The sequence below is a fragment of the Aythya fuligula genome, chromosome 12 (genome assembly GCF_009819795.1).
Source record: "Aythya fuligula isolate bAytFul2 chromosome 12, bAytFul2.pri, whole genome shotgun sequence".
In the NCBI taxonomy this organism is placed as follows: Eukaryota; Metazoa; Chordata; class Aves; order Anseriformes; family Anatidae; genus Aythya; species Aythya fuligula.
Genome location: NC_045570.1, coordinates 10,236,025 through 10,263,130, shown reverse-complemented (window position 1 = coordinate 10,263,130; position 27,106 = coordinate 10,236,025). Strand labels below are relative to the sequence as shown.

Here is a 27,106-nt window from a genome sequence, read left to right as displayed (position 1 = left end):
TGGAGCTCTTTGTCAGAGAAAGTCACGGTGGCATTGCAAGGTGCAAGAAGGAACAAAACCTGACTCTGGAGAAACCGGACAAAAAATGAGCCAGCAAAGAAGAGTTTATTTTTGACAAACAACAAGAATAAAAGAAAAAAGGAAAACGCTAGTCACTAAGAGCATCCTTTAGAGACCAACTGCTCTCTAACAGCAGGCAGGCAGCAAGTGAGGATGGGAAGCAAGGCCCAGCAGCGTCAGGAGAGGGATGGATGAGGTGGCAATAGCACTCATATAGAATCATAGAGCATCCTGAGTTGGAAGGGACCCACCATGATCAGCAAGGCCAGCTCCTGGCTCCACACAGCACCACTCAGGAGCAGCACCACGCTGCAGGGACCACGGCTCAGGGGGAGCTTGTGGTGATTCTTCCCCCTAACACATGCAGACCTCAGTCAGACACTGCAATGGGCTGTTCCTGCAGGGACACTTTTTTTTTCAGGGACGTTTTGTCTAGAAGGATACTGTAAGAGACAGCTTCAAAAGCTTTGCTAAAAATGAAAAAGTCACATCTCCTGGCTTCCCTTGGTCACCTAGTGGGTAACCTCGTCAGAATCTGCGAAGGGAGAGTGCAGCAGAGATGGAGCCAGGCACTTTTCAGTGGTGCCCAATGCCAGGACACAGAGGCAATGGGAACAAACTGGAACACGAGAGGTTCCTTCTGAACGTCAGGAGGCACTTCTGTGCTGTGCAGGTGATGGAGCACTGGCACAGGTTGCCCAGAGAGGTTGTTGAGTCTCCCTCCTTGGAGATCTTCAAAAACTGTCTGGAGATGGCCCTGGGTACCCTGCTCGAACACAGGGTTTGGACCAGATGGCCTCCAGAGGTCCCTTTCAACCTTAACTATTCTGTGATTCTGTAAAAGTAAATTAAGTTAATTATGTAGATCAGCACAGCCCCTCACTACCTTGTGTTTGAGGGCTGTCATCAAGAACTGACTCAGCAAGGGATCAAGGATCTGGCTTGAACTTACCTGTACTGTTTACACCACGGTTACCTACCGCAGACCATCACGTACACATCCATGTCTGACTCCATGCCAGCACGTGTCCAAACGTGATACAACGAGAAGAGTGGTGGCAAATTTCCACAGCTACTCACGGGCTCCATGCACAGCCCAGCTCCTGTATTCCCACCTCAGCTGCTGCTCAGGGACAGCGCAGAGCAGCACGGTGTGGGCCTGGGCCAGCAGGACCCACGGCTCGCCTTACCCAAACTCTGCTCCTGGGACCCTGGGTCTGACCTGCACACAGAGCCCTGTTTTAGAGGTCTCTTTGGCCTGGGCACCTTCAGTTACTGGGGCATAGAGGAAAAAACACACGGGGAGTGAAGGAGCGGGGCAAGGCAAGAGAAATGACCAACATTCTGGTCAGAAGGGTTAGACAGGAGTTTCAGGTTCAGAGTTCAAGTTAACAGCCCCCAACACTGGCTCAGAAGTGAAGGCTGCCTGCAGTGGCAGTGCTGAGGGGGAGGAAGAGGAGAGTCTCAGCCCAGGACAGAGGAAGAGAAGGGAGCTCCTGGGGTGCTGAGACAGCCACAAACTAACCCCATGGGTTGGAAGCAGTGGGCACCAGCATCAGAACCCAGGCTGCCATCCAGACAGGCACCTCCAGAAGAGTGTGGGGGGCTAAGAAGGAATCTCCTAAAGGTGTCAAGTGGCCCCTTCTGCTCTCACAGACTGTACTACCACCTCCTCATGCTCTCCTTGCTGAGCCCACCCCGGCAGTCCACAGGGGAAGGCTTTTGCTGCAGGCATCCTTCTGCACAGCTGGTCCTGCCCCACAGGGCTCCCTCCTCACTGAATACTCCTCGTATCCTTATTTTAAAACGTTTATTCAACAATATAGATTTCTTTCCATTGTAATATCGAACTGTCCATCACGGTACATCCCCTGCCACCCCCAGGCCTCGGCAGAGACTGGGGCCAGCTGGCTAACCATAGTCCGTCAGAGGCTGGGAAGGGGAACAGCCTGGAGAGTGGAGGTGAGGGAGGAGCGGCTAACCCACACGCGCTTGGCACAACCTTCACGTTTCCGTGCTTTCTGGGTCAGGAGATCAACAGGGAACCAAAGGCAGAAGAACCTTTTACGCTGGGACAGAAGGGCTGTGTTCATAAGAAGGTGAGTGCCATCCGGCCGGGCACGCTGCCCCGCTCAGCCCTGCCCAGGCTGCTCGGGCTGCCCGCTGTCGCTCTACGCGCGCCGGTAACGGTTCTCATTCTGCTTATGGAAATTTGGGAGCAACAGCACCGGACCTGGGGAGAGACAGGAGGAGGGAAGTGAGTGTTGCGGGATGCTGCCTGCACGACAAAAAGCTCCTCTGGCCCTGGTGGCGAGGAGATGGGCAGCTGCACTGCCCCACCGCTCCCTGCCAGGCCCAGCCATCCCCTCCGCTGAGCCCCCGGACACGGGGACAGCAGGGACCTCAGCCTGCTTTGGAGCAGGGAAAGCAGGGCTGAGCAAGGCTAGGGAGAGCTGCAGTCCAGCAAAGCAGCGCTTTCACAGGCAGCCAGACACAAGTTCAGGGTTTTTTTTGTATCCCCAACCTCCTGCAGTGTCTCCCTCTGCTGCCTCAAACATCCCTAGCCCTAAGGGCCTCCCTTGTGTAACACCATTACGAGAGGCACCACCTCTGCCAGAAACTTGGGGCCACACCAGCTGAAAGGCCAGGACACACACCAGGGCTCCCCTGCACAGCGTGGCAGCAGTCCCCAGGTGCAGGAGAAAGGGTACAAAGCTGCGTGTTCCCCAGGCTCCTCCCTTCCTAGGGCTGAGACATCGACTCCTCCAGCTCCTGGCTGTCCCTACAGGCAGGGCCACGCTCTGGTAAGATCCAGAGGAAAGAAGAGCTGAGAGCATGGAAGAACCAGCCTGAGCTGCAGCCAGGTGTGCACACCATCACAGCAGTGGGAGTCAGGAGGCTCCATGCGCTGCAACCACTATTCCCTCTGGAGGAACCTGTCACAGCGTTTTGTGCCCTAAAACCAGTGTAGGGACATCTATCTGTTGCAGACCCCCTGCTAGGGAGGGCATCTCTTTTCCCCTGCTTGAACGTTCCCTGAAGGCATTGCTGTCCCTAGTTCAGAGGGACAGGACTGCTGCTTCCTGAAGCATCACCGTGAAACTTCTCCATCAGGTTTGGACACTGCCAAGCACCACGTGCATTAACATCTGTCACCTATGGAACTTCCTCCAAGGAACTGCCTTCTTCTTCACGCCTCTTCTGCCTTGGCCAACACCTGAGAGCTACAAGGCAGGCAACTTCGGAGCACAGCAGCTTGGATAGACTGAGAAACGTTCGCTCCTGACTTCCAATTCAATACTTGTTTAAAAACAGTTCTGAAACTGATACTAAAATCCCGAAACCGCCCCTATGGTGCTAGCAGAGCTTAAGAACACAAGACCTCAATGTCTCTCAGGTCAGGCAGCCTGGAGGCAGGGCAGGAGGAAGGTCAGAGGGCTGGGGGCACTTCCTCAAGTCTCAAGCAGCATCTGCAGGAGAGTTCAGGTTAGTGAGGGCCCTGCGGCGTGGCAGCATCACCAAAGTCAGACAGCTCCTCAGCCTGGCCACCACTAACAGAGCTCATGCACTTGTCACTTCCTGGGGCAGGAGCACACCTTTAGAGACATCCACCAGGGCTGCAAGGAGATAAGCACGCGGGTGCACACATGGAGAATCCACGACTTCCAGCCACACACCAGTGACTCCTCTGACCAGACACGTTACGTGTCCATGACCAGCACCTGGGCACTGCCTGCTCCAGTCCCACGATGCACCAACACCTCACGCCTCCCCTGCAGCCCCACAGAGGACAGCAAAACCCTCAGGGCTGATGGCATGGAAGACTGCAACCGATAACTAAAGAGATCCCCAAATATTCAGAAGAGGCGGGGTAGAAAAGCCAACACGAACTTTCTCTTTCTGGCTATCCCACAGATTTGAGACAGCAGACGTTCAGACGTATAGATATTTATTGGTTTCAGTGAATTATACAAATGGATTGACCTGCTATCGATGCCAATAGAACTTTATTGGAATATGGAATGTAAACAGATGTTTCAAATAGAAACATTGCAACCTTATAAAAAATTAACTATTTCGACAATGCCGCAGAAGGAAATTCTGTGTTTAGGTGCTGGTGGGAAAACACTATCTCCAGCTTCTAGGTTTGAGCATCACCAGAACCACTTGATGAAATTACACACAGAACAAGTAGAGGAGGCAACTGTGAATCGTGGGGCTATAAAGCCATCGAGGGATCTGATGAAAGAACCCGCAAGACGAACCCCCCACCCCCCGCAACAGAATCGGCACCCCAGAATTCAACAAGTGGCTGACTTTGTTAAAACACTATGTGGGATCCCAGGTCCCGGACCAGGAGCTGCACAGCCCTCTCCCCCACCAGACCACGCCGCCGTCTGCTGATCCTTCCCCTCCCTGTGCTCTCCTCCCAGGCCTCCATTCTGCTTCTCTGTCCTGCGGTGCCGGAGTGAACCGTGTCAGAGCTGCGCTCTGGCACAAGTCTGCGTCTGGCACGAATTCTCATGGGAGCCACGTCATGAGGTACACGTGGTTGCACACCTATCACAAGAAGTCTTGGGAGTTCTGACTTTCCTGAGCTCAGTGGGAAAGTCTGGATAATCCCTCCCCTCTTCTGTCACAAAAGCAGCCCTCACATTCACAAGTTTCCAAAGCAGGTCTATTAGTTTCTTTTCAGAGTGAGCCTTTGTCAAACACACCTGGAGGGGGGAATCTCACCTCTCCCCAGCAACTCAGCTCAGTGCCTTAGTTTTAATGTTCCAGACAATCCTGAGATGCTGCTGGGTTTGTGGGTTGTTGGTGTTGTTTATTTTTCATGTTTTGTTAAACCTCCCCTCTCCCCCCTAGCTCCCTGGCATTTGCAATTAAAACTGGAATTCAAGGGCCAAATTCAAGCCCAGAGTGAGCAGTAGGACTTGGACCTCAAAGCAGAGTTGCACCTGCTGACCCCCAGCCTGAATTTGGTTCACCCAGAGTCTACAAGTCAGAAAGGCATGTTTAGAAAGAGGCATGCTAAGGGCTGATGGTGGAATGGCCAATTTGTCCCCACCAGCACGGTGGGAAAGACTGGACTGAGAAGGAAGAGAAGGATCCATAGAGATGTGAACCAGAATCAGTCATGTTGAGCCCTGGGGATATCACTACATGTTTAACTCTTGCAAGACCATTTGCCCAGGGCTTTGGTACCACAGGGTTAGAGTTACATTAACCACAACCACCAGAGAGGAACTGAGGTTTACGACCCCCCCCCCAAGGTTAGATTTCTGCCGAGTATAAAGGGGAGGGAAAGGGGGGGGGTCCTTGGTTCATTTCCCTTCACTGTGTGACCGAAGGTTTTGCTTTTATTTGTAAACATCTTGAATTACCCGTCGTTTTCCAGTCTTCATCGTGCTGTTGTCAGGCCACTGGAGAGCACAGCGTTTTCTGAACTGGGCTGGGACTGCTCCTTCACCACTGGATCTGCAGGAGACACAGACCAGGCAGGAAGAGGAAACAGCGTTTAGTAAAGAGGAAGCTCCACCCTGGCAAAGCCTTCCAGAGAAGCTGCCTTCAAAACCCCACAGACCTGCCAAGGCTTTTGCCGAGTGGGGAGCCGAACCTTCCTCCCCAACACCAGACCCTCTCTCCAGCCCAGCCGGCCCCAGCTCCTCCGCAGACTCACAGAAATAGGGGTGTTCCATCGCCTCCTTGGCAGTCAGCCTCTGTTGATGGTCGTATCGCAGGAGCTTGTCCAGGAGGTCTAGGACTTCAGGGCTGACCAGGTGTCTGTTCTCGCTGTGGATGAAGTTCTCCCAGCGCTTGCGGGAATGCCTGCAAAGGGACCCGTTGTCACCGCCCAGCTCAGCAGTGCTGCCAGGGCCCAGGGAAATCACTCTCCACTTCTGGGAAGAAACAGCTGCAGCACACACTGCCTTCAGCGCCCCCTCGCACAAGCTACCACTCAGTGAGCACTCGCCAAAGGGAGAAGCCCTCTCATCTAGGCACAGAAGTGTGTGGATGTCAAACAGCTGGGAAACAGCAAGCTGGGAAGGGCGCAATATTGCAGTGTCTTCTGTCTACAGAGACTACACAGCAACATACAGAGGGCAGGGTGACACCCTTGGGACCAGAAGGGCTCTGGCTTGCCAGCCTGCCTCACACAGGCTGTCTTCGCTATCCCATCTACCTCGAGGCCTTTTAGAAAACCTCAGCTGGGAGATGTTGAGCCCCTCAGCCCACACTCAACTCCAGTGTTTACATCTCCACTTCTAGGATGTCAACAAACAAGAAAGGGAAGAAGCATGGGAAAACTCGGGGATCAGGGGAGAGGCAAAAGGAAGGAGCCTGTATTTCAATGACCTGCTGGGAGGCCTGAAAGCAACACTGGGATCCAGAAGATCAAAGCAGACCTTGGCTGAGAGTCCTTCAGAGGATGGACATCCAGTTCATTGCCCTCTCTGTTTTACGAGGTTAAAAAAAAAAAAAAAAAAAAAAAAAGCTGCATTTTACTTCTCCACTTACTGGCCCAGGATATCATTGAAGTGTGGGTCCAGTTCTATGTGGTACTTCTTGAGATACCCATACAGTTCATCTGTGCCCAGGACCTTTGCGATGCGGACCAGCTGGAACAAAAGGCAAGTTGAAAGAGAGCAGAAGAGCAGGCGTGGAAGAAGGAGCAAATTCTGCTGGAGCAGTTACTATTGAACCTGTGGCTCCTTTCTGGTTTGATGCCTACAGACAGGCCTGGGTACTGTCTTACAGGGGAGAGCTGCCCAAATGCAAGAGCTCTTCTTCTGGAAGCTTCCCAGAAGGAAGGAATATCTCCCTTGAACCTCACTTCTGCAACACGTGCATAAAACAATCTCCTACACAAGGCAGCCATGTGTAAGCCCAGGTGGCTCAACTACGCACACAGCAACATCCTCCCAGCCTGGTGGTGCCATCCCCAGAACCCCCCCACTACACACATGCAGATGAACTGGTGACACCCGTCTCACTGGATAAGGCAGGTATCAAAGTCCTTACCTGGTCATAATTGTCCTGTCCGTGGAAGAAAGGCTCCTTTCGGAAGATCATGCTTGCCAGCATGCAGCCTAAACTCCACATGTCTAAACTGTAGTCATACATCTGAGGGAAAAGGGAGAGGCCGTCAGAAAAGAAAGCGATGCTCACCTTGGCCTGATTCCCCAACAGCAGCCGACAACCTCAGCCCTTTCACCTCACAGCAAGCCTCTTTCCAATCCTGGCAATGCCCTGAGAGGCAAAACCAGACAACCCACAGGTGGCTGAAGTGCAACCACAAACAGACTCTTACTTGGTAGTCCACAAGGAGCTCCGGTCCTTTGAAGTACCTAGAGGCCACGCGGACATTGTATTCCTGAGCTGGATGGTAGAATTCTGCCAGACCCCAGTCTATGAGCCGCAGCTGAACATGCGATAAAGAGACACAGAGTCAGGAGCCTCAGCATGAGCAAGCTAGGCAAAGCCGTGTCTGCCAAAGCCTCTCAGCCCCAGGAAGCAAACACGGAGGCCCAGGAAGTGCTCTGAGGACACGAGATGCTCTCAGCAGTGCTCTTCCTTCCCCTTGTCACCAGGCTGTGCTGGCAGAGCAGGCTCCAGCCTAGCGAGCTTCTCTGCCTCCCAGCTCCAAAAAGACCACCACAGCTGGGTGACTGGCTCCTTACCAGTGCCACCAGCCACAGCGGGCATAATGGTGCATTTTTATCCTGCTGTTTAGAGGGGCTGGGAGCAGGAAAGGAGGCAGGAGACAGCCCACCACATCTTGCAAGGCAGGCTGGCTCTTCTGTGGCTGTGGGGATGGAGGACCAGCCGTGCTACTGAAGGACAACGGATCTAGGAAGAGCTCCCCCCTCCCTTCTAAATGCTGCCTTGCCTGTGCAACCGCTGCTGGTTCACATGGAGGGACCTGTGGAGCAGTAACTCACTGCTGCAAATCCCGGGTCCCTTAGGAGGCAGGTACACGCATCACCCGAAGAGGTTCGAGTACCACACCAGGGAGGGCAGGCTCCCTTTGCTGCCCATTTCCATGGCAGTAAGCTCGGTGCAAACATTGCCTTTGATCTAAGTCCCAAAAGAGGGGAAGGCGCTGCAGGAGAGGCAGGCTGTGCTACACAAGGAGCTCGTGCTCGCTGGGTGAAATTATCCACGTGTATTGCAAACCAGGCTGCGCTTCTCCTGCCTAAGGTCTCTGCACCACAGACACCCAGCGTGGCTGACTGGGGAGGGGAGGGGAGCAACCTCCAAGGCAGGGACTCTCACTGCGGTGCTCCACTGATGTGGATGCAGCTGGAGGGGAGCAGACAGAGAAAGGCTGAAGGGGTAAGGACAGCTGCCCCGGCTCTGGGCACACAGCAGAGTTTCAAGCTTCCCTGGGAGAACCCTGCTTGTGAGCCCTGGTGCCATCGTACCTTTTTCTGTTGGTGGTCTATCATGACGTTGTGGGGTTTGACATCCCTGTGCATGATGCCCATGCTATGACAGTAATCCAGGGCCTGGCAGACATAGACATGTGTTAGACATCGCCGTAACCACGGCGCAGCATTGACAATATCACAGACAATTCTCAGCTAGCAGCAAGAGTGCCCTGGCCACGAGGAAGTGCCGCAGCCCTGGCACAAGGAGCTAGCGCTTTCAGCTCTTACTGTACACGTGGAGAGCTGGCAGCAAGATGGCATTCATCTCCTGCCCTACAGCAGTCACAGCCCCTGGACCTGTGTTCCTTGCAGGGTTTTGGGGAACGTGATGCAGAGAGGCATCCCACCTGGAAGCAGGCCCAGTGCTCCAACCTGGGCAGCCCCACGCTTCCTGGGTCACAAAAGAAGAGCTCTTCTCCCCAGAAGGGGACAATTCGTATGCTTATACAGCCTGATGGGCTTCCAGTGAAGGCTTTCATTGGTGTTCCAAAACACGCTTAAGCTAGAAAGTCAGGTCTGCTCATTTAAGCCAAAGCTGTGCTTACAAAAGGCAGGTGACAGCACGCAAGGAAGAGTGGCACTGCTTCAAGCCTGAAGGCAGGAGCCCGCAGAAGCTCTTCAGCTCTGTGACCTTGCACCACTCACTCCCCTCATGCAGCTGTTCCCTTGAGCGAGGAGGTGGCAGTGTTTTCTCAACTTGGAGGGGAAGGGAGACCCATCCATCAACACCTAGCAGATGCACCGAGACCTCCGGTGGCACAGAAGGAGGGCACAGTCTGCAGTCATTCAATATGCAGGACATCAGTGCCAGGCAAGTTACATTGCCCTTGGGTCCCTGCTGCAGCGGGAAGCACAGGAGGCAACAGCTTCTATCGCAGCAACGCTGCAGGGAACGACACCTGCAACGTCACCGGGACTCACAACCAACAGCAGAGTTACAGCAAATGCTGGTCATGCAATCTGCAGGTCTGGAGATCTTGAACAGGTTGGGCAAACTGCTTCCAGAGGTGAAGCAGTTCGGTATCTTGCTTGTCCCAAGGCTGGATCATGTAACCCTTATCAACCCTTCCAACCTAAGCCTGATAAACCTGGGCTCCCTCCAGCAGGAAGGATGCTCCCTTGCAGACAAGTGGAACACGCTTGGGGGTGCAGAGAAGAAAACCTCCCTTGTGATCACTAGATCTCTTCCAGGTCATCTCCTGCAGTCCCCAAGCCCCGAAGCACAAAGGGCTTTCCCTCATCTATCCCACTCATCCCCAGGGGCAGCGAAGCTGCCAAGTGCCAGCCAAGGAGTCCCAAGACCCTGATACAGACAGGCTGCTGCTCCAGCAGGGCAGCACAGCACAGCCCTGGGATGAGCTGAAACCTTTTGTTAGACATTGGAACAGGCTGCCCAGGGAAGTGGTGGAGTCACCATCCCTGGAAGTCTTTAAAAGACGTTTAGATGTAGAGTTTAGGGATATGGTTTAGTGGGGACTGCTAGTGTTAGGTCAGAGGTTGGACTCGATGATCTTGAGGTCTCTTCCAACCTAGAAAGTCTGTGATTCTGTGACTCTATCAGCCTAACGTGCCTCCCTAATGCCCCCCTGCCTCCCAGGTCCTGCAGCCAGCACAGAGAGGCTGTGCAGCATGTCACACATTTAAATACTGCAGCAGAAGCAAGCCTGCAGTAGGCAATACCTCCATCCTGGTCTCTCTGTGGTTCTAAAGAGTCCCCGGTTCCTCATCCCACCAATGCCTCTCAGTGCTTGCACGGGGTCTGGCTGAGGACTGGTTGTCCTCACAGCAGCCTGCTCGGTGCTACAGACACAGGGAGGCAAAGCACAGCCCTGCCTGGCTGCTGGCAATCGGACACTTCACAGGGAAGGCACAGACCCAGAGAATCAGATTGCTCAGAGGTGACTGAAGGTCCCCAGTCGGGCTATAATGCCCGACAGATCATTTCCTAAGCCTCCTCTGGTGATGAAATGTGGATTCTGCATTGGGCACGAGAGAAGTAACTGCTTAATAGCACGACCCCAGGAACCCAGCTACTGCCTCTCTCATTCCTAGCCTCCACGTCCAGACTGCCATATGCAATGCCACTCACCTTCAGCAGCTCATACATATAAAACCGAATATCAAAGTCTGTCAGGATCTGGTACAGTTGCTGAAATAGATTCAGGGAGGGAGAAAAAAAACAAACAGAGAAACAAAAATAAATACTCCGGATTTGAATTAGTTTCATTTCCTGCACCCCACCTGCCACCAAGCATCAATAACCCTACTCCAGGTCCCCCTGTGAACACTGTCACGCCTAAGGGCTGCCCTGGGTTCAGATCTGCCAGGGCTATGCACTAGGAAATCCAGAAAGGAAGCAAGAGCTCCTATGAAAAGCCACTGGGATCATTCAGACCTGTCATGACTTTTTTCCAGCAGCAGGCAGTCGAGCTGTCTGTCCAGGGAGCAGACAGCAAGGCCCTCCGAACACGCTGGAGCTGGCACAGATGATCCTGTTCACATGCAATGTCATCACGGTGGCTTGATATCGGTAACATTCAGAGCAGGCAGACAGGGAACGCACAGGCAAGCCTTCCAAGTGCTCAGAGTGGGGCAGGGAGAGGAAAATATTAACCTAAGGCAGCGTGGGGCTGGGAAGCACGAGGGGTAGAGGGCCTCGGAGCAGAGGAGGCTCCCCTCCCTCCCAAGACAAAGGGGAATGCAGCTCAACAGCACAGAAAAGCTTGTGGGAGCGAGTAGAGCACAGCACAGCCTCAATGAAGTGCTTGTTGCCAGCACACATCCACCGCCCTCCTCTCTCCTGTGTCCTTCTGCTGCCCTCATTACTGCTGGGGAAGCGACAAAGATCCAGGCTGCACTTTAAGCTCCACCACACCACCAGCACAGCCACTACAAACCTTGTCATCCCGCTGCTCCCATGCCAGGTCACGACTATCCCAATGTTTGCCTTCTGCTCTCTGACATTGGCAGCTGTGCCAGCTTGGCACCGTCGGGCAGTGCTGTCATCCAGCAAAAGCAAGGTGAGACACCAGGGCAGCGAGAGGGCCAGGAAGGACGTGCATGAGACACCCACAGCAGGACCAGACCCCTCTGTCCTTTCTAACAAGTAAGGATCATCTCACAGCCCAGCTGATGGGTTGCATCAGCATTGGAGTCGACTGCTCATCAAGGGCACCACCGGCATCTCTGGGAAAAATACCACGGCAAGGGACTGAAATTCACATTCCAAGAAAGCAGTTCTGGCCCCGGATCCTCTCCAGGCCCAAGGCGAGATCCTCGTAGCTCCTCATGATCCTGCCATGCTTAGAGGCTAGATCCAGACAGCCTCACCACCCCCAGCACAGCTCCGAGAAGTCATTTGGTAACACACAAGTGTCGCTTACACATGAAGAGCTTAAACGGCCTCCAGGATGCAAGCTGTGTTTTATTCTCACGAGCTGGGATAATCCTAACACTTTGGAGCAACCCAGTCAAGCAGACAAGTGAGCAGGGAGCAGAACCAACGTAGCCACAAGCTACAGCAGGCACAGATTTCCTGACTGGGCCGTGCAGGGCCCTGTAACGCATGTCCCAGGGCATTATCCAGCAGACATCCCTAGAAGAGCTGCTTCCAAAACCAGTGCTTCTGACCCTCTTGCTGTGCCAAGGCTGGCGGTGCAGCTCCACTTACTTCAGGAAAGCCCCTGCCCGAGCACGCTCAGCCTCACTGCCCCAAGAAGGCTTCGACAGCAGGCTCCGAATCCCCTTCACTCAGCCTCACACGGGAGAGCAGACACTGCCTTCACAGACACATCCCGTGCTCTGCTCTTCCAGCTGGCTCTTCGGAAGACAATTATCAGAAGTATCACTGTGGGTTATCGTGGCCTCAGACCCTGCTGGAAGATGTGCTCACCCCACTTGCCAGGAGGCCTCAGAGACCTGGGCTGCTCTGCCTTCCCCACGCAGAACACGAGGAACAGCCGAACGTGCCCTGTGGTAACCTCCAAACCTCAGCTTTTTGTGATTTTTTTTGGGTCACAAAGGAACTAACCTACCGTAACTAATTCTGTTAGCACCTCAGGAGGCACTGATGGCCTCCTAATTCTTCTCCATTGAGCGAGCAATGTGGCTGGCTACCTGCAGCAAGCAGCATCCACAAAGCTCCCAGCAACAGGAGACAGACACCGCTTGGGAATGCAGGCCTCCAAGGCATCCTGGCTTGGGCAGCAACACGAGAGAAGAGAATCTTTCATATTTCTGCATCTCCTACCCAGGGAGACTATTTTTTATACTAACCTTCAGTAAAACGCACACAATTCCTCACAGCAACTGTAACTGCCCCCGTGCCCACCAAGGGGAAGGTCTGACCCCAAAGCTCTGTCCCCACAGCCACAACAGGCTGAACATCCCAAAGCAACTTTTCATTGCTTGCCTTTTTTGCCCGTCTCCTCTTCTTCCAGCCTCAAACTTGCTGATGTTTAAGAATGAAATAGCGAACACAGCACTGCTCCCGGAGCCTCTGCCCCTTTCCACATACAGCAGGATATGTTTATTCTAGAACTATTCTAGTTCTCCAAACACGTTATTCCTGTGATGGCAGAACTGTCAAGTTTAGAAGGGACCTAGCCAGGTAATGTAAGACAACATAAATCAATTCTAGAGAAGTACCACGTAAGCCTTCTGTTCATACCTTACATATTTAAAAATATCCAAGCCTGCTGGGATACAATCTTGCATTGATGGCCTAGAGTTGTCCTTAGCCATGGCTGAAGCCCCCCAAGAAGTGCAGCTCCTGCCTGCCCACAGCAAGCTGAGGAAAGCCATCAGCCATTTCCACAGGCACGCAGACACAGCGACAGCTGCCCTTGGAACGGGCACAGAACAGGTGAAAGAATTAACATTCAACAAAAATAAAATAATTTTGTTGAAGGAAAGCGACTGCCAGAAAGGAGACTACTGAGGAGGCATCCAAGCTGTGAAGAACGATTTCCAACAGGACAGGGAAAGATGTAATCCCGTAAGGCAGGTGGCAACTGCCTGCTGTACACAAGCTGCCCTGGGAATTGCCTCAGGAGCCCCTCCTGGACCCTGCCAGTGATTTCTGAGGAAGATGTACAGTGCTCATCTGTACTGATGATGAATCTAGAAGTCAAAGAAGAGACGGGCAGACCACCAGCAGCCACCCCAAAAAGAGAAGAGTTATCTTCTCTTAGAGAAGATATAGATAAGAGTTATCTTCTCCTAGCTATCACCAGGATGAGCTCTCAACTCCAGCAGAATCTGGCTGCCCAGAGAGACCAGGACTGGAGAGCAGAAGGGACAAAGAAGGACAGTGACTCTGGGAGCTTTCTAGCCGCTTCACGTGTAGAGAGATACATCGAGCCAAGACCTCTAAGACAAGTGGTCTCATCTATTGTGTGTGCTTCCTGCTTGGCATCACTTCAGAGCAAGGGAAGACACAGCTTGGGAGCCTCTATGTAGAAGATATCCACAGGCACCTGTGTCCAGGAGCAGCTCTGCAATCTGCCAGTTAACTGCAGCCCTAGAAGCCTCCCCAAACAGAGGAGCTCATGCAAGTGTTGCTTGAATAACCCACATGTCCCATGCATGGCTGGTGAAATCTGTGTTACAAATAAGCCCTGAACATGAACAGCATTACTGCCTGCCCTGGGGGGCTTGCCTGCATTCCCCAGACAAAGTTATTCCTGCCTTGCACCAGCCAGCATCAGGTGAAAGCAGCAATTCTTTGGACTTGACTATGAATCCAGACTTCCTCGAGGAGGCAGGCTTTTGCTTAGAAGCCCAGAAATGATCTGCTGCAAAACCATCCAATCGTTTCTAATGCAACAGCCAGAGATGACAAGCACTGCTGCTTCTGCTGAGGACAGGTCAGTGTTGCTTTAGTGGCTGCAGAAGAGCCTTTGACAGCTCCCAGCACAGCTGAGAAGGCTGGCCTACCTCATGCTCCAAGCCTTCTGTTTTTCAGAGTCCCTGTTGGCCACCAGTCTCTCTACTTCATAAACACTTTTCAGTTTTTGGGTGGTATCTTTGACAAGAAGTTTTCCCTCTAAGGACACTGGAGAATGGTGCGATTGTATTTTGACCATTAAAACATTTAAGAAAGGAAAAAAGCTCCAAATATGAAGTTGAGAATTTCCACAGTCAGCCTTACTAAGAGTCCCTGGATCACCAGAAGGGAAGGTGTATGTTCACAGCATACACAGCACTGGGACAGACCAGCTGATGCCCATGAAGCCCAGACACACCGAGCCTGCTTTAATTAGCCCTGAAAGGTTACACACAACTCCTCTCATGGCTGGTTACTTGGAGGTAACACTCTCCTCCCTGCCCAGAGCTGTTAGGGCAGACACTCCTGCACGTCACTATTATTCTAGCCTCTCCAGTAAGTCTCTGCGTGAGATTAAATAGCACTAACACCGCCACTGCCAGAACGGCTGCAGTCCTCGCTGCCCGCTGTGTCCCACCCAGTGGGATTAATCTCGCCAGACAAACTCCAGGGGATGGAAACAACACGTGCTGCCTCGCAGCTCGCAGGGCTGCAGCAGAGACGGTCTGAGGGCCAGGTCACAGGGCCAGTCCTCCCCACCAACACCAACCCGGAGCCCTCCAGGTGCTGGGTGTACCTGTTGAGGCTGTATCCTGCAAGGTGCACACCTATGTAATGCTCCTGTATGGACAGGAAGAAAAGAGCACTGTCCTATAGTACAAAATGGAAGAGAGCTCTGAGAACTGCAGGAAGGGGCGATGCCTGGCTTTCTAAAGGTAACTGCTCAACTTTCCACCACTGACTTAGTAACTTCGGATAAAGACTCACAAGGGGGAAGCAAAGATACCATTAAAAAGGTGTGGTCACTGATCATACATCCCTTTTGCATCTCAACTCTCCTCTGCCAGCCGGAAGCATTTCAGCAGCACATGCAGTTGTAGGACCCCAGAAGGCCCAGACAGAAGGACCCCAAGCTTTGGAAAGGAATAATACTCGAAGCTCCCCAGAAACCAGAATATGCTGCAGCCTTGGACAAACAGAACAGCTCTCAAATCTGCTCCATCCCTTACTACCAGGTTCACTGGCAGTGGGAAAGCTGCTCTCCAGCCCCAGCCACCCCATGGTCCCCAGGTCTGAAGGATTCCAGCACAAATCAACTGGGCCACCATAAATAGGACATCATTATCGGGTGGGGGTATTAATTTGGGCTGACCAGATAGCACAACGGTGATTAGTAAATTTAGAGGGAGGTAGGAAGATCTAACCTGTTGGGCTTAACCCTCAAAGCTGGGAGGCCACTCAGCACGCAAGGTTTTTGTTGCTTCTCACTATTTAGTAACTTCACAAGATTCTCATTTATGTGGAGGAAGGAAGGTGAAGCTGACATAAGGAATAAACCCAAATTTCTCCCCATAGCTCTGGAGAAGCATCTGACAGCCCAAGAACACAGCAATCTTAACAGAAACAGGAGGCCTCCCCCCTCCACACGCAGGCAGACTCACCTTAAAATCTGTGTTATTGATGTACTCAAACACCAAAGCAGGGGTCTTTGACTGAGAGAGAGAAAGAGAAAGAGAGAGAGAGAGAGAGAGAGAGTGTGTCATGGTTTAAAATGCCCTCTTGACCTTTTCTGGCTCGAAAAGACCTGGGAAAGCTTTGGCTTCCTGCTCAGCCCTTACTGCAGAGTGGGGCAGGAGCCTGGCATCCCTGGATGGCAGCGACCTGGTAGTCACAGACCTCAGTCAGCTGCTGGTCAGAAAAAACTTCCTGGGAATGGGGTAATTGTGGCAGTGCAGACAAAGGATATGACCTCTGGTCCAGGACAGCAATCGGAAAGATGAGAAGTGCTTAATATCCAATTGCCCTGCAAAATCTTTATGTTCCAGATGCCAGCCAGAAGCTGGAAGGCTGCAGTTTCTGCTTGCTTACAGCAGATTTGGAAGGCCACAAGACTTCTCTCCCCCATCAGCCACGGGAAACTCACAGGAGACACAGGAGGTGTGTTAAAAGAGTCTTGGGAACTCGGAGAGGAACATTAACTCATCCGAAGTGACCCATCTCAGGAGACCCCAATGAAGTAGGTGCCGGGTGCCCCTGTCAAGGGGGCAGAGACCCAGTGAACTCCTAATCCCAGCAGAAGTCACGCCAGCCATGTCCCACAGGATGCCCAGGGCTGTGCCCACAAGCAGCAAGGCAAGCCCACCGCACACAGCAACGCACAGGTACCTACCACTGGATCCTTGACGGTGTCAATCAGGTTGATGATGTTGGTGCCACCACGCAGGTTCTCCAGAATCTTCACCTCACGTTTTATCTTCTTTTTCTTCACTGGCTTAAATAGACAAAAGCAATTAGAAGTGAGAGTCCTTTCAGACATTAACAGCGATTTCTGCCACTGATTCCGACTAGATCCCAATACCTCCCCTATTGCCTGCTCCCACCCTCACCAGGGAACATTTTTAGCTTCGAAGAGGAGACAGACACTTTGAACGAACTAGGATTTGTCTATCTTCAGTGAAAGCTTCCCAGCCATCAGAGGAAATCAAACCACTCTAGACAAACAATTGTGACTCCAGTAACTGTGGTTAAGAGCACCTTGGACTGCTGTGTGGCAATCCTGGCACGCTAATTCTATGTTATACATTCAGAGCCAGCGGACAAACACGGCAAGCTCTCATACTTCAGCTTTGTTTACCAGCACAAAACAGTTTTTACTTCTTGCTCCCAAGGCATTTTTCCCAACAAGCACTTCAATCCAGCAAAATGACAACCTGAGAGTCTTCAGCACCATGATTTCCAGTAAGCTCAGCCACTGCTGTACTTAACTATGATCGAGTGTTTCACAGCCACCCGAAGAGAGTAGACCCAAGTGCACGGCACGCCATCGCATCTGTATTCCAAGATTATTTTTAAAGCATGCAGACATTTCAAGCAGGTTTTGACTCCTCTTCAAACCCATGCAGTCCCAGGAATTCCCTCTGTAAAGTAAGCTTTCTCTGGACATCGCCCTGCACGGAGTGACAAAGAACAGCTGCTCCCAAGGCACAGGCCTGGAGGTTGGATCAGCTTTTACACTCTGCTGATCCAGCGGTTCATTGTAATGAAAAGGAGCCATCATTTCTGTAACTCATACACTCCCAAGACAAATTTAGCTCTGGGCAGCTTAGAGCAGCTATGAAGTGAGACTTTATTTAAGCCTTGGCTAGTGACCAGTGTGGGCACCACCAGTCGCATACCACTGCTGGCTCCAGCAGTCTTCCTTCCCTGCAGAGCTGGAACGGCTTCTTCTGCGCTTCTGGTACTGCTACAGAGACATCGGACAGGGACTGGTAAAAGCCTCTCACACTACCTGTGAGGTTTGCTCCTGGACATGTGTTTTCTCAGTCATTTAGCTTTCTAAAACATTCACCACCCAGCACAGAGTCCGGTCCGTGAGGAAGGAAGCAATGGGGAACAGCAGAGAGGTAAGAAGCACCTTGCCAAAGCGACACAAGTTCCCAGATGGCAGCAGCTTCGGCCTTCTACACAAGGGATGGAGAATCACAAGAGCTCAACAGCTTGTGCTCCATCACCTCGCCTCTCACACAGCCTCCCGTGCTCTGACGATGGCTGCGGAGCACCGACGTGGCAGCTCGTGCTCACGTTAGATGATCTCTGATTTCAGACCACTCAGAGGAACGTACACGCAAACGGGAGAAGGAACCAAAGCTTCTCATACAGTCAGAAAACACGCCATTTATCTAAGTGATAAAATATGCTGTCTCTCTAGGCTCTCCAGGTAGCTTCAGATTCAAATCCTGCTCTCCTCCTCTTCCAAGTTAAAAGGCAGGAGCCAGACTTTCAAGTCAAAATACGAGAATCTCAGCCCTAAGCAAAGTGCCAAAAATAACACCTGTACTGGTACAGGGAGTGTCAGCACCTTGCAAAGCCACTGTGGAAAACAGCAGTGAGATCCTCCACAGCTGCCAGCCAGAGCTGGAGCAGCGAGCAGCAGGCTTCACTGGGAAGGGGGCAGGAAAACAGCCTGGGGCAATACCAAGACAGGCTTGGAGCTGGCATGAGGTCAGACAGGCGTGGAGACGGAGCCAGAGCAGGGAGTGGGAATGAGCAGAAGTGAGGGCGACATTTCTGAACCTGCGATGAAGATGCTTCGTTAGGGACTAATTTCATTTACGTCAGCGTGGCGATGGACACCACGCTCGCATCGCCCACACCCGATATCACCAGAAGGCAAGATGGAATTAGAGGACGTGATGCAGTTACCCTGTTCGTCCAGCAAGGCAGATGCATACACGAGCTGTTTCCTGGGGACCTTCAAAGAAGGAGCTCGGCCACTGCTGTCCTGAGCAGCCCGGCTGTCGACCGATTCCTGCATGCATCAGAGCTGCTCTGCTGTGACATTTGCACCTGACTGCGAGCTGAAGCAGGGCCTGAACACAGCCAAGGGGACCCAAAGGTCGCTCTGAAAGACCAATTCCTTTGCAGTGCAGCTATTTCAAGAGCCTTTTGCATTAGCTAAGGAGGATACACCTCAGAGATTTCCACTGAGAGCAGCATCTCTGACATCACCAAGGGGCGACACTTTGGCAAACACCGTTTCAGCAAGAGGGAGAGTTAAGAACTGCTTGCATGTTTTCCTGCTAAATTACAGCAGCACAGAGCTTGGTCGAGGCTGCCTGCACATGGCTAAACTAAAACACATCACTGATTCCAAGCCTGGAGCCTTGCATTATCCCATCTGGCAACTCGAACGCCTTGGTGCAGACCCCTCCAACACATGGCCACTGCTGTGGGGTGGCCGGAGCAAGCTGGGCACAGCCAGGGGAGCTCTGCTCACCCCACTACTGCTCAAATCACAGGCGATCAGCAGCACAGCCGCCGAGCACCAGGGTTAAGCCTGGGTTGCTACAACTTAGGGCCACCCGATCCGTCTGCCCGAGGGTGCCGACTCCAAACACACACGGATTAAATGTGGACTAACAGGGGCTCTCACAGCCTCCAACCATCTGCCTCTCCCAGCAGGAATAGCTTCTAAGACACCGGCCGTTGCAGCCAGAGTGTTTGAGCTGTACTGACTGAAGGCTGTTTTATTACTCAAGGCTAGGAGCAGCGGCGTTTCAGGTTGTGTCTCCTACGTGGCTCAGTGCGCTCTGTCCTGGGAGGGCTGTTTCCCACAGAGCACCGAGGCACAATTACCTGCTCCGGAGTTTGACCAGCCTGCGTTTGTCAGGCAACGTTTTAGAAAGGTGCCGACCCCAGCTCCATCTGTTCCCACAGCAGAGGCGTTTCAAAGCTTTCTTCTGGGATTCTCCAGTGGCCAGAGGGAGTCAAACCCTCGCTGTGGCCTTTCCCTCCGGCAGGCACCAGTGAGGTCCCTCTGAAGCACCAATTTCCATGAAAGCTGCAGAAACTCGAGAGCTTGGAGACTTGGTTTGGTTGAGATTGGCCAACCAGTGCAAGAACTGCTGGCGGGGAGGGGGAGAGAGGCTGACAGGCAGCAGAATTGCGTAAGGCTCGTTTCCATAGGAAACCAGGCTAAAAGACATGTCTCAGTTTAACCGTGTCTACACGGGGAGGGGTTTAATCACTTCAGCTGCAGCAGTACCCTCAGAACGACACGGCTGTCTGGCACTAGCCAGCTTTCCAGTTTCCCAGGAAATTGCTTCTTTCCTTAGCCAAACTAGCAGTCAGATGGCTGCAGGTAGGGGAGACAAAACGCACAGCTCGTGGCTGTACAGACAGGGCCAGTACCACCCAAATACCCTCACCTAAAGGGATCAGACAGCAGCACGAGATGCTGTCCCGTGCCAGAGGTGAGAAATGGCACAGGGTAAGCAGCTGCTTTGCAGCCAGGTAGCTGCAGAGGAAACACCTCTCTGCGACTGGGAGGTCAGGCCCGGGGTCACTTGCTGTGAGATCACAAACTTGTAAGCAGGGAAGGAGTCCAGCTGCAGCAAACACCAGCTGGGAGCATTAACATTGTTTGAAACCTTTACATACAAGACGGCAGCCATCACTTCCTGTCTCGAACAAATAGATGCCTGCCTGGTTAACCATCTTTTTGGGTTGGTTTCTAAAGCGAGCGGAGCACGCATCTGTCAGATTCTTCAGCTCCAGCCATCCCCAACAACCTGGGAAGCCATCACTTGAATTCAACACAAGACAGAATTTTTTTTATCCCAAGTTTCACAACAAGAAAGAAAAACAGCGACCAGGAAAATGTGGGAAATCTGAGTTAGATTCAAAGCACAAAAATAACTTTACATTAGCCGAAAGCAGGCAGTCAGGCAGGGCACGGGCACTACCCGCTAAGGAGCACACAGGCTGCTCTGAAGGAGCCCTGGGGGCTGGGTTTTACCCAGCAGGTGCTCTGAAAAAGAACAGCAATCAAGAAATACAAATCCAAGAAAAATAAAAGTCATTCCATCCTACCACATAATAATAATAATAATAAAAGCCTATTCTTTGCCCACCAAACCTGAACAGCTCAGAAGCACCCCTGTACTTGCAGTGAATGAACAGGCAAATCTCAGCACCACACAAACACCAGCAGAAGGCTCGAGCAGCATCCTTTTGAGAGGCTTTAAATGTTTAAAAGTTGGCACCACAAAGTTATTTGTCTCCAGCAAGTATTACTGAAAGGATCGTAATAATCAGCCTATAAAGCCTGATGCCAATTGCTCAATAGGAAAATAGGCTCCAGAACAGCAGTGCTTATTTTGTGAGACATCAGATGGGAAACCCAGCCATTATTTTCAGAAGAGCTACAAAAATCAAGGAGCCCGCCTGTGTTAATATTCGTAAGATGCAAACAACTCACCAAATTCCATCTTTGCACCTTACAGCGTCTCTCACAGGCATTCTGATTTTCCTATCCCAAGCTGCTCTTGAATTTTACAGGAGTCGAAAACACACACACAAACAACAAAAAAACCCAGGCTGAAACTACTGAAGCACTTTTGCTTTTTAATTCAGGTTAGGTACAGCATTCCACAAAGTGCTTTGGGGGCAGCACCTCTCCTCCCTGCAGGACGCCTTTCCTGTCCCCACAGCACATCCCTGAACCAGCCCTTCTGGGGCTGCAGCACCGCCCTCCGTGCACTCAGACCGATGCAGTCAGCTAGGAGACACAGGAGGATCAAGCCCTGATCCCTCCTGCCACCATTTCAAGGAATGAGAAGCATTCACGTGGGCCCTGCCCTAGGACACCGCAAACAGACACAGTGCTGTAACTCATCCTCCTCCTCACAGGAGCTGCAGTTTTGCAGCTCACCAGTTCCTTGTGGCGAAACACAACCGGGAGAGTCACCAGCTGCATCTGCAGGCCTCCGAGGGACAGTTGGTACAATTTCAGCTGGTCCCAGCTCCACACAAGGCTGGCCTCCAGCTGCTGCCCGTGCCAAGCTCGGTGTGGGCAACTGGTGTTTGGAACAGGAGAGTTGTGCACGCTGCTCTCCTGCAAAAGGGCTCGCTTCAGTACTGACAGAGGAGGAAGTGGGCTGGGGAGAGCTGATTCAGTGAGTGCAAAGGCAGAAGCAAGAGATGCAGATGGCTACCAGGAGCAGGGATTGAACGGCTGTGGTGCTGGAAGGTCAGTGATGCAGTCAAGAGCTCCAGCCCTGAGGGACCGGCATCATCCTATCGGATTCCCCCGCGCAACCCCTTCTGCACAGCAGTCATTGCAGCCCCCACCCAGAGCACACCGATAGATGAGGGCTCTGAAGCTTTCAGAGACAGCAGAAGAATTACCAGAGCCGCAGGGCTACCTTCCCCTGAACCATCCTCCAGCAACTGGAGTTCAGTTCTGAAAGGGCCTCGCTGCAGCCCCTCGTCTGAGCAGCGGCTCCAGAGGGCCCACACAACCCAGAAAGGGGAAGAGGGGAAAAACAAAAACAAGTAAGAATGCACTTGTGAAACTGCGTACATGGTTGAAAGTTTCAGCTAACGGACTCAGCACAGAGGGACAAAAGCCAGCGGAGGAGAAAGGCACCATTTAACCACTGCTGCAGAGCCTCCAGTCCCTCTCCTCGCTACCACGCTCTCTTCTTAATCTCGGCCTGTTTTGCCTGTTCAGGCAGAGACCATACGTGGAGAGGTCTCTTTATGTGGTGGGTTTAATGCCCCACAGGCAGACAGACTGCACGTGGACACACACAGGCACGAAGGAGGATGACTCCTGTAGAAGGGGGCAAAGTGGATGCCGTGATCTCCACGTTCAGGTGGGTGACGAGCAGTGCAAGAGAAGGGGCTGTGAAGAACACTGAGCTCAGCTGGAGGTACCTCACTACAGCGTTCTTGCCATAAAGGGTCACCCACAGAAGTTACCAGCAAAGTGAAAGGTTATCTTTGGCTTTGAGAGTGCCAACTCGCAGTGCTGTCCACATCTCCTAGGAACACTGCTTTTTACCCCAGAAGAGCAAGGCACAGGAGAACAGGAGACTGCAGGCACTGCAGAGCATCCCTCAGCTGGCTGACACGGGGAGTTCATCAGAGACAGCACGACAGCTGGAGGCTGGCCTCAGCGCTCCAAAAATCCGTGTGGTTAAGATGTGAAGGAGTCGAGATGTGAGATGTGCTTCGGGTACCTGCACTGGGTGTGGACAACACAACTCACTGCACACAAAGATGTTTTAAGCGTCCTTAGGACATGAAAAGAAATCTCAGGCCTCATCCTGGAAGCCAAACGTTAGCATCACATTTAAGCAAGATGCAAAAGCACATAGGGCACATTCACACATCCCCTCTTCCTGGTCTGGCCCTGCCCTAGGCATGCAGGAAGCACACCCAGAGCTGCACTGAGCACCGCCAGCACAGAAAGCCCTCAGGAACCTCCTGCACCAGCTGGAGACAGCAGGAACACAGCTGCCTCAGTGTCCCTCCCAAGCGTGAGGGGCAGGCACAGTGCTGAGCACCCCACTGCTACAAGGGGACTTCAGCCCCATGGTGCTTCCCCAACCCGCCCTGAAATTTTCCTGGAAAAACAAACAAAAAAACCATGACTAAGAGCATTGCACTTTCTAAGAAAGGCACTTGACCTCAAACACTGCCATCACAGTCACCTGCATGATCTTCATTCTGCTCCTTCACTGACACATCGTGGTCACAGCTAATGGCACAGCCACAACCCATTTTCCTGCAGGATTATGCCTGGACCTGTACTTGGGGTAGCAGAACAGAAAGGCAACGCCAGGGAACTGGGAAACGTGCGTTATACGAGACCATGAGGGCTCACTGCCTGGGGCACTGCAATACCCATCAGAGCCATCAGCTCCTTCACCTTGTCCACTGCTTAAGCCATCAATAGGGTACTAGGAGAAACGAGGCATTTAGCTTCTACAAGAGGAAAAGCAGTTTATCTCGGTCACCCAGCACTAGACTGGGACCTATGCTCTAGTCTCAGCTTTGTTGAGGCTGAGGGACTTGCCCAAAGTCACACAGGAAATCTCTGTGGCTCAGTTCTGCATCTGAGAAAGGGTGATAAAATTTCCTGACCTCTCTGGAGGAGGGTACAAGATGTTCAGGTACCGCAACACCAAAGAAGGGGAGCAAAACGTCAGGGGAAGTGCTTGCTACACGCTAACTCGAGCGCAGTACGGGTAAGCTCCTTCAAAGAGCAGGGCTGGGAAGAGACAGCAGTCACCTCGCGCGGCACGGATATTAAAATCACGCTAATGCTTAACAAATTGTTCTCTCCAAGAGCCTTCAATGGAAAGGAGCGAGAGCTCAGCAGCCAAATCCACCAGCCAGCACCCGTCCCGCCCTCCTGTCACACAGAAACCTGGAGGCTCGGTTGCGTTTCCCACCCCAGAGAACCCAGCCTGAATTACAAGGCACAGAGACGCCCAGCTGATGCGCTGAGGCTCCACCGTAGATAGATGTAATTACATTTGCAATTAAGTTTGAGCCCAGCTACAGGAAACCAGAGGCACTTTCCACAGTTCGGGGCGCTGTTATTGCCACACTTTGCAGCTCTTCATACCGCATACAACGCGGCGCTCGGAAACTCGCTCCTCGCTGACCCACTTTCCACGGAGAAGAAAGTTGGTGCTCATTTATCTGGACTTTCTGCTTCTCCCTGCTCACTCGCAGCAATGCCATCTGCATGTTAATGCAGGCGGGGGTAGCCAGGGGAGCTGGTGGGAGCGCCATCCACGTCAAATCTGGGCCAACCCAGTCCCTCGCTTACAGGGCAACACGTAGAGGCCCCCAGGAGGAGCACCCAGCCACCCCGGGATGACTCTCGCCGGCTGACTCACAGCTCAGCGCTTACAGCTCCCTGGAGAGGAGTTTGGCAGCCACGGGGAGAGGAGCATCGCTCCAGGGGAGGCTCTTCAGGCTGGTACGAGGTAAAGAGGAAGATTTCTGAAGACCTTCCCTGCAGTCGCTGCTCTACCTCTTGGTGCCTTTTTATGTGGGCCGAGACCTGGACTCCCAGAAAACCACAGCAGTCCCAAAGAGACCATCAAGGGCTCCAGAGCAGCATGCAGAAGTGCAGTTTCCTCAGCCTAACCACAAGCCATCCTGCCATAAAACTCATCAGCTCTGCACTGGCTACCTCCGACTACTCTCTCTCTCAAAACACGCATTGTTGCTTGACCTACTTTAAAAAAAACAAAAAAAAACACAACAAATGAACAACAAAAAAATGTAAACACAAAAGCCACGCAAAGCATCCACAGGTGGGGGAAGCCCCAGCAGCATTCCAGAACTCAGCTCTGCACGGACACGTGAGCCTCTTTTTACTCTGCGTTGCCACCAGCCACGGGGCTGCCCCCAGCAGCTCACCGAGCCACCACCTGGACCGCAGCTGAGGCAGGGATGCGATTCACTCCTCCAGGAGGCAAACGGGCGATCACTCCTTGCCCCAGAGCTGTGGCTGGACAAACCATGACAAGCGTGGCTTCAGCCCGGCGCAGATGTGTCCTAGGTTGAGCTCCGAGCCTCCTGCGCTCTGAGGATCAACGCGTGCTCTTGGGGAACAAGTGCCAGGCGCTGCTGGTCCAACAAGCAGCAACCACAAGCGTCATCCAAGACAAAACCAAAAGCAGCTCAGCTCTAACCTTTAGTTTCTGCGTTTTGTTGTTGTTGCTCTCTGACCACGCCGCTTCCGTGCCAAACACAGGTAACCCCACGCTCAGCCACCCCAAGCCACAACCCGTTACTGCTGCGTGAAGGCCGCCACATCCCGATCCCACTGGGGTGAACACACCAGGATAACGCACGCCACTGATGCTGCCAAACATCCAATGGCCTTTTTCAGTCTCTCCAGGTTTTCACAGTATTTTTGGCCTGTCTGTAGGGAAGTTCTCTCCCATGTAACAGATCCTCTAAGGACTGAAGATACAACGTTATCTGCTTTACAAGCACCCCACAGCCTCTCTCTGAGGAGGTTGTGGCCTGAGCAGAAGGCTGCTTGCCAGCTGCCTGGGGGTTAACAGAAGGATTCCCCCTCTGAGCTGTGCCTTCCTGTTGACAGGGCAGTCTGGGGGCTGTTGAGACGCACAGTGCCAGATACGATTCACCAAAGGCGGGCAGCACACGCGGTGCTGCTCACACATCAGGGCCCCGAGCAGTGCTCCGGAGGAGCTCTCAGCCCACAGCAGCCTCCAGCACCACCAGCCAGCAGGGGCGAAGGCACCAAAACATCCCTGTGGCACAGGGCACAATAAAACCATTTCCAATCCAACATCCAGCACCCGACGAGATAAAAAAAAAAGAGTTTTGGGGTGAGGGGCAGGACCCCACAGCCTCGTTTCCACCACCCCAGCTCCCTGCCGGCCCCGGCTGCCAGCCGGGACACTCACCTTGAGGATCTTCACCACCACCCTCTCGTTGTTGGTGATGTTGATGGCCTCGAAGACCTCGCTGTACTTCCCCCGGCCCAGCTTGCGCACCAGCTGGTAGTCGTCCTGATTGCTGCGGGCACCGAGAAAAGAGAAAAGGGGGGAGGGAGAGGGGGGGAGAGAAGGGGAAGGAGGGACGGGGAGGGGAAAGCGGCTGAGGGGCGCCGGCCGGGGGCCGCCCCCCGCTCCCCCCACACCCCCGGGGGGAGGCGGAGGCCCCGGGCAAGGGGCAGGGGTCCCGGCTTTACCCCCAGCTCGGGACGTGCGCCTCGTAGTCCCAGTACTCGCGGCTCCTCAGGCTGTTCACCTCGGCGTACACCCGCGCCCGGCTGCCGGCGGCCGGGCCGGGCATGGCGGCGCCGGGCGGCGGCTGAGGGAGGAGGAGGAGGAGGAGGAGGAGGAGGAGGAAGGAGGGGAGGGAAGGGAGGAAGGAGGGGGGCGAGGCGGAGCTCGGGGCGCTCGGGAGGGAGGCGGCGGGGCCTGGGGGGGGCCGGGGGGGGCCGGGCGGGGCGGGGCCGGCCCCGGGGCTGCGGGCGCGGAGCTGGGGCCGAGGCCGGGGCCCGGTGCCGGCGGCTGCAGCCTGGGCCGGCCCCGAGCGCCGCGCAGCCGACCCGGAAACGGCGCCTCACGCCCGCGCCCCAGCGCCGGAGCCGCCCTCACGGCAGCGCCCCCCGGCGGCGCGGAGGAGCCCCGGGCGCGGCGCCGCCCCAGACCCCGGTTCTTCCCCCCTCTCCCCAATCTTCTCCTTAGGTTGTAAAAAATAATAAAAATAAAGAAATAAAAGT

The 27,106-nt window shown here is 53.4% G+C and overlaps 1 protein-coding gene across 2 annotated transcripts; it reads right to left on the bottom strand.

Moving 5' to 3' along the window:
- Positions 1 to 1,859: 1,859 nt before the first annotated feature.
- Positions 1,860 to 26,679, bottom strand: CSNK2A2 (casein kinase 2 alpha 2). Of its 2 annotated transcripts, XM_032195670.1 has the most exons (12): positions 26,570 to 26,679; positions 26,283 to 26,394; positions 16,709 to 16,810; positions 15,981 to 16,031; positions 10,582 to 10,641; positions 8,487 to 8,570; positions 7,373 to 7,483; positions 7,084 to 7,185; positions 6,580 to 6,680; positions 5,741 to 5,889; positions 5,445 to 5,538; positions 1,860 to 2,293 (listed from the first exon to the last, which is right to left on the bottom strand). In XM_032195670.1, the coding sequence occupies exons 1-11, from the start codon at positions 26,671 to 26,673 to the stop codon at positions 5,462 to 5,464; spliced, it is 1,053 nt and encodes a 350-aa protein (XP_032051561.1). In that variant the 5' UTR covers positions 26,674 to 26,679; the 3' UTR covers positions 1,860 to 2,293; positions 5,445 to 5,461. The 2 variants fall into 2 exon arrangements, with proteins under 2 accessions (XP_032051561.1, XP_032051560.1); XM_032195669.1 differs by lacking the exon at positions 1,860 to 2,293 and having other exon boundaries at positions 3,993 to 5,538.
- Between the last annotated feature and the right edge of the window lie 427 nt (positions 26,680 to 27,106).